General features: G+C 40.3%; 1 protein-coding gene across 8 annotated transcripts in view; it reads right to left on the reverse strand.

The window, feature by feature from the left end:
- RNASEH2B (ribonuclease H2 subunit B) overlaps positions 1-7,745 on the reverse strand; it is an 83,109-nt gene that overhangs the window by 50,048 nt on the left and 25,316 nt on the right. For all 8 annotated transcript variants that reach the window (XM_028497393.2, XM_024125926.3, XM_024125929.3 and 5 more), the window contains 2 exons: positions 5,801-5,908; positions 3,238-3,314 (listed from right to left, as the gene is read on the reverse strand). In XM_028497393.2, the coding sequence (XP_028353194.1) occupies positions 3,238-3,314; positions 5,801-5,908 (185 nt within the window). The remainder of the gene's footprint in view (positions 1-3,237; positions 3,315-5,800; positions 5,909-7,745) is intronic.

Below are 7,745 nucleotides of genomic sequence, written 5' to 3' on the forward strand. Positions count from 1 at the left end.
TTTGAATATAAAGTTAATAACAGTTGGGAGAGCTAGACAGAAGAATTATTTTTACTGACGTTAAAATAAATCATGTTTAACGAAGAACGGGTCAACATGTCGAAAGTACATACTAATATTTTTTTAATTAAATAGGAAAAGATCACATCTCAAATGCAGGGGAAGAAATATCTGAATGCCCCACGGGCTATTTTAAGGGGCACTTTAAGTATCTGAGAAGAGAGAGCGAGATGGTTTACAATGAAAGCCAACCTCCACCATGAGCTTCATTCTGCCTCCCTGAACCAGCCACCGCACCCCCAGAGCCTGCCAGAGGGCCAGGGTGAGGACTAATTCACCAGAGTCGGGGTCTTAATGGGAAATAGGCAAACAGTTCCCCCAAACGGGGGGAGGGCCTTTAAAGGTGCATCAACACAGGTATTGATACTAAGGCTGGTTGGTGGCTTCCTCCCGCTAATGTATCCTAGAAACACCAGGAATGGGAGCCACCTGAAGTTTCCATCTTCTTCCCTGAATACTTCTAGGGCCTTCCTGGTAGGGACTAGAAGAACCATTTCTGCTCCTTAGAGATACACGGCTCACCAGCCTCACTGCTCGCCATGCCCTAATTATAGCGGCTACCGCAGTGGCTTCCAGATAAGGGGAAACATGATTAAACTAAGGAATAAAACTTCACTAACCCACAATAAAGAACAAAGAATGTAGGAGAGGAGGAGAATAAGAGACGACAAGGTGCATGAGGAGAAAGCACAACTTAAGGTTTTAAGTCAGTTTTATTACTCTCAGTATTTATCACAAATTAAATCAATAGAAATATAAAATACGAGTTTTGGAAAATGGATCTAAGTACTCAGTGAGAACCCATAAGCACTTAAACTATTTGCAGACATGAGAGTGCAAAAATAAGATTCCTCTAAGTGTTTAAATAACACTCTTCCTTAAAGTTGTCATGTCGCAGGTTTTCAAGCTGTGGGTGGTGGATCCCTGGGAGATCCAGTACCCCCGCAGGGGGTCCACAAGCTCCAAACTATTTTCAAGCTAAGGCTACGACGCTATTTGCATTTTCACTGTGTCAGCATCTGCACTGATGATTTCAATGCAGCCCTGGCTCCTCAGCACCAGTCAGGGTGGTGCCAGCAAACCGTCCAGCAGCCACTGCATTCTTCACTGCCATGCACAAGCAGGTAAAAAAAATCCCAGCTGCACTTAAGGATTTCCTTGATCAAGGAGCGAAAGCAATTTCTTTTATTTAAATCTTGACCTTCGAGTGCAAGTAGGTTAAATGCTCTGTGTGATGAAAGTCAAGTGTGGCTGAAGTACTTCGGCTACCGCCGAGGCTCAGGGATCCTCTCAAGGAAAAGCACTGTGTGACTGTCTGAGTTGCGAGCAGAACTAGCTGCCTTTTTCTCAGTTTTTTTACCTGAAAGAACCACTATGAACTATGGTTATTCAGACTTGAGTACTGACGGAGCATAAATGAAATGAACCTGTCACTTCAAGAGAAAGATTGACAGTACTTGTAGCCAACGACAAAATTTGAACTTTAAAGCAAAAATTAGAATTGTAGAGAATTTGTCTGCCACTATGACAAGCTTCCCAACACTCAGAGTTTTCTAAAGAGATCACTGGTAATATTAAATTAACAAAGGTGTGTGTGTGTGTGTGTGTGTGTGTGTGTGTGTGTAATGAGTTGTGTAGACATTTGGAAGACCTGCATAATTCAGTGAGACAATATTTTCCAAATGACCAATGCATGATATTGCAAAGTAATATGCGTGAAAGCCAATAGATTTTAACGTAAGAGAGTGTTAAAAACCAGACAGCAGGCCCAAAATGGAGTCGTTTGTGCTAAGCCCAAACAGAGACTTAATTAGTTTCAGCTCACCCAGAAGTGGAATCTTAAACCAGTCAATCAGTAATCTGCTAATCAGCACTAGCTAGGTCATTTGCCTGATAGACGCCAGGCATGCCCTAAAGAAACGTGACCTTGCCATAACCAATCCCCCTTTAGTCTAGTTTAACTTTCTTGTTCTTATTCCCTTCTGGCTGTAAAAGTTTTTCATTTTGTACAGTTCCTTGAAGCTTCTTTCTGTCTGCTAGAACAGATGCTGCCCAATTCGTGAATCATTCAAGAAAGCCAATAAGATCTTTAAAATTTACTCATTTGAATTTTGTTTTTTAACAAGAACATGGAAAGTTCATTGACAGGGTTTCAGATTCTACACTGCAACTAACTTTTAAGAAACCACCACTTGTTGCTTTTGGGAGTAGTATCAAAGCAGAGCATCCACAACTATCTAAAAGGCTAATATACAATTCCTTCCTTTTCTGACGTCATATGTGAAAGGCTGCATATTCTTTACACGCTTCCACTCAAACAGTGTATGGAAACAGACTGAATGCAGAACAAGATGTGAAAATCCAGTTGTCTTCTCTCAAGCCAGACATCAAAGAGATTTGCAAAAATGTAAAACAGTACCATACTCCTCACTGACTTTTACTGTTTTTTTCATTAGAAACATGTCATATGTTAATATATAATGGGCTTATTATTTTTATTTTAAAAATAAATTAATAAAATTATTTTTAAATTTTCAGTTTTAATTTCTAATGTAGTAATATTGATAGATAAAACACACAGGAACAAAAAGTTCTTTGGGATCCTTAATAATTGTCAACTGTAAAGGTATCCTGGGACCTCTGGCTGGAACTATTACTATTAATAAACTCTGTCTTTATATCACAAAGGTAAATTTTACTCCATCTGGGATTCCTCAGCTACAGCTTCCCCATTAAGGAGCTTTTGCTGGACACACCCCCAGAGTACCTATTTCACAGTGTCTCACAAAGAAGAAAATGAAAGACGATAAATGTTCTTTACTCTCTTAAGGCCTGAGGTCTTAACATTTGTACTATATTTCAAAACTAATGAGTACGTAATGAGAATTTCATTGTTAGGCTTTGTCATACAAGTAAGGCAGATAACACAAAGGCTTAGGCAGTTCTCAGGACTCATTGGTGAGCTAGTCCAAGATCACGATGCTGGATCTCAGGTCTGCCAATCAGTGCTCTGATCTGTACCAGTACACGTGATAACAGGTGTTCTATATCAACCAAGTTAAATCTGAACTGTGGGGAGTCTACATTGGGACCATTATAAGGAGAGAGAGGAGATCATGTTAAAAAAACAATCTGTTCTGTTTCCCCACTGTTACTATCCCAAACTGGGAAACTCACCTCTCTATCAGCCTTTATAAGGTAGTGGAGAAGCAGAAACAGAGGGTCCATGGGTGTGGCAAAGTGAAGAAGACCTCCTACGGATTAAAAAGAGAATTCAACAACATGGAAAGACAACTTAGTTATTTCACCTTAATCCCAATGTGGGAACCATTCATTGAAAAATATATGTGAAATTCCAAATTCAGAAGCTCCTCCTACACAGGCCCAAGATTATGTGATTCTCTCAAAAGGCAGAATATGGTCCACGAGATTTCGCTCCAAACAGCTTCAAATCCCTGGTGTGGAGAGGACAGCCAAGACACTGAGCTTGATCTTTAACTTTCCATCTCTTCTTTAGAAATCAGTTTTAATAGAGGCCCTCCTCTTCCCGCCTCCCACCTCCTGCCAAAAACACAGCAGGGTTCGGGGGAATACAGGCAGAATGTGAATCAGGCAAACGTTAGGAAACCTGTATAAGTCTATCTACAAAGCTGCAGTAAAATGTAATTTCCTGTGCTTTTGAGGACGAAGCCATGGGAAAGCAATTTTATTCCCTCTGTACGTGGCTTCTCCTATGGGCTCTGGACTCACAGCTCTGAACTGTCAATGACTCAAAGCTCAGAGGTCGTCACCCACTCCAGAACCTACCCCATCCGTCCTCCCAAAGAAAAATGCAAGAGGGCAGGGGTCTAACAAGACTGAGCATAAGAAACTGGAATCTCTGCAGTAAGATGAGTGATGCTCTCCAGGCTGAAAGGAAAAAAGGCAAATCAAACCAGCTAGGCTGCCTGCGCCCCACTTTTCTCTACCGCACTCCCCTCCAAGCAACCCAGAGTCCTTCTTCCATGGAAGTGAACCAGAAGAGGTATTTCATCAAAAAGAACAATAAACAATTCATTTATCTCCATACTTATTAATTTGGTTTCAGGAAACATGTATTGACTTTTATTCTCTAACAGAGCAACCTACCTATACAGCCAAGAAATTCTAACCGTAAATTATATACATGAATCCATTTCATAGTATGTTAAAAAAAATTAAGTACGTAATTTTACATGATGACATTAGTTAATTATTTTTTTTAAAGTAGAAGAGGGGCTTCCCTGGTGGCACAGTGGTTGAGAGTCCTCCTGCCGGTGCAGGGGACACGGGTTCGCGCCCCGGTCCGGGAGGATCCCACATGCCGCGGAGCGGCTGGGCCCGTGAGCCATGGCCGCTGAGCCTGCGCGTCCAGAGCCTGTGCTCCGCAGCGGGAGAGGCCACAACAGTGAGAGGCCCGCGTACCGCAAAAAAAAAACAACAAAAAAAAGTAGAAGAGAAGTTTAGGAAAACAACCTATCAGAAGCACTAAGCTCAGTTTATATGAGGCATCCATTATATTCAGAAATTAAAAACAGGTTTCTTGTTCTGAAAACAATATCCTGGTAGCCATTCTTAAAAACCGCTCTTTCTTTAAGGTTACATTTAAAAAGAAGACAATGATGAAAAAAGCAGGTACCTTTGCTGTGAACCAAAAACTATATATATTTAAAAAAAGGTCTATTAAAAAAAAAAAAAAAGCAGGTACCAAGTCAGACAGTCCAGGAGAGCTAATCAATCACTGCTTCTGAATATTTTCCAGTTTCATCTGGACATTACTGTGTCTATCCAGCCAAACTCAAAGGCAAATAGTATATTACATTAGAAGTGGGAACACTCATATATTGCCAAACGAAAAATCAGAAAAGAGAACAATAAAAAGGAATGTATACTTGGCACCTACCAGGCTAAATACACAGTCTACCATTGCATTTCGGCAACTGAAAACCACTTCAAAACTTCTAATGCACACAGGTATATGAAATTCAACAGCAGCAATAAACCCTTCTTCTGGATGCCTTACAAGAAAGGCAACGTGGCCTTTCTACCTTAGCACTAAGGGGTGACTTAGACGGTCAACCGAAAGCAGAGGGCTGAGAAAGCGATGGAAAGCGCTCTCTGCAAACAATGGGAGACAGAGGGAACTGAGCTACCCCATGACGCAGCCTCCCACTCTCACCCAGAACTGCCAGGGCTACGTGTGGTATCCTTTTTCCTTCCGAGTCAGCACTGAGCCCCAAATCAAAGGAACACTCTTAAAAGAAATAGAAATTGTGTGTTGGGTGTGTGTATTGGGGGCAGATGGGGTGACCATAGTAATTTATATGAGAAAGCATTCTCTTCTCTTCTCGAAGCTATATCAGCATCCATTTGCAAGGAAATAAGATGTTAAAAACTTGAAGATCCTCAAAAATGGCTAAGAGAAGAGCAAAGAGTTTCCAGTGAACACAATGTGCACTCCATAGTACAGAAGTCATGAGACTCGGGGTGTGTCAGTGTTTTAGGAGAAAAATCAGAATTGTTAGTTAAAAATTTCCTACCATCTAAGACACACAGTTATTGACCTAAACTTGTTTAAATCTTTCCTTTCTCTTTGATTAAACCCTGCTCTGACGCCAGCAAAGAAAAAACCATGGACCAGACTCCAATCTATCACAGATAGATGTGAAGGATGGCAAAGTCAGGGTATGTGTTAATGTAAATATATACACTAGTCACTCACCTGATTGAACTGATTCATTTATAAACCAAGAATGGTTTTTTTCCTTGAAAACTTTTATTTCAAACAGCTGCGGTAGACACATATTGAACAAGTAACTGACTCCTTCCCCTGTTAAAACAAATCTGTTTTTTATTTGTAAGTTTTCACACACACACACACACAAATCAAAAGACTATCTAATAGTTCTGAGGAATGTTCCTAATATGAACATAAACATACATAGATATAGTCTATACAAAGTGACTCCAAGGAAAGCTTGTAGCTATTACATACAGATGCTTGTTTTCCAACTGTATAATCCTCACTGAACTTAGACCAATAAACACAAAAGTACAAATCATTTATCTTAACTGCTACAGAGCCTCTCATTGAGTCCTCCATCAGATCAGGAAGGAAAACCCATTTTTAAACTACCCAAACCTAATGGCTCAGCCAGATGAACTGAGTTGGCCTGTGGGCCCTGTCTCCAGGGCGGTGTACAGCCTCCCATTCAGAGGGCCGGAGACAGGGCCTGCACACCCCTGAGGCGAGCTCCACATGAGAAAGGCCAGGGCCCTACAACAGCCACGTGCTTTACGCCATGAGGAGTGAGGAAAGCCACACCCAATTGGATGAAAATTTCCCTTTCTTAAAACACCAAAAAAAAAAAGGAAGTTAGAAGGGGTTGAGGACTGTGCGTATCTGCATGAATCTGAATGAATCCCTCCGATGCACGAATTTTTTTTTCTAAGCATAGCAAAATCCAGGGCCCTGAGTTTGAGTCTATCTCAACTACATGCTGGGCGTGAGCCCCTGGGGAAGCTATATAATCCTTTCTGTACCTCTCTTTCCATATCTGTAAAATGGGAGCAATACTGAACCTACCTCAGTATTTTTTTTAATAAGGATTGAAAAGATAGAAAACGTACACGTAAAGCTCCTAACAGCACGTTAGTAAGTGCTCAGCAAAAGTTAGCCTTTATTTCTCCATAGTCAGTATAGCAAAACGTTGTCCACGGACATTTAGATGAAATGAATTTTACAAGAAGCCTGACTTTTTCTGTACCTTCCTTTTGTTAAATGCTTTACTGCTAACTAAAACTTCTCTTGAAAAAACATTTCTCACCTCATCTTAGTCTTACATACACCTAGGAGTTCCAAATAATATAACTGACCAATTACATTCAATTTCATTTTGAGGAAAAGAAAACTGGAGGAAGCCGGAATTTTTGCCTCTCTTGTTGCTTCTATTCATGTGTCTTTCCAAAAACAATAACAACACAGCACTGCCCACTGGATTTCTCTTGCTTTCACTATTCAGTATGACAGTCACCAAGAGGATGCTCTAATTTGCTAAATACCAGGTATCTACTCAAAGCCTTATAAAATTAATAATAACCTTGTAAATCTTATAAAATAAACTAATGGAGAAAAATTTCACACAGAGATAAATAGTATCACCAATATTACTATATACTTATAGTGTATTTTAATATTTTTGCCTAAAAATTATAAGACAAAGCAAAATACACTGAATATAAGGATAAAATTACTCCTGATAAAACATGTATCTCCTCAAAATACAATGCTTTTAATGCAAAAAAATCACCCCTTGACAGGAAAAAATACATATACTACTTTCTGGTCTGAACAAAATAAGGAAAGTACAGCTAAAAATGAAACTATTCAAAATCTTGGCATGTCCAGTAAAAGCCTTCCTTTTTTTAAAAAAAGAACCTCTGGTTATTTATTTTCCTTTATAACATAAAATGAGTATAAATGGAGGCTAATATTGGATAACTACTTTAGGAAAAGTTGTCTTAAAAAAGCCAAGGAAGGGCTTCCCTGGTGGCGCAGTGGTTGAGAGTCCGCCTGCCGATGCAGGGGACACGGGTTCGTGTCCCGGTCCGGGAAGATCCCACATGCCGCGGAGCGGCTGGGCCCGTGAGCCATGGCCGCCGAGCCT

The sequence above is a fragment of the Physeter macrocephalus genome, chromosome 13 (assembly GCF_002837175.3).
Source record: "Physeter macrocephalus isolate SW-GA chromosome 13, ASM283717v5, whole genome shotgun sequence".
In the NCBI taxonomy this organism is placed as follows: domain Eukaryota; kingdom Metazoa; phylum Chordata; class Mammalia; order Artiodactyla; family Physeteridae; genus Physeter; species Physeter macrocephalus.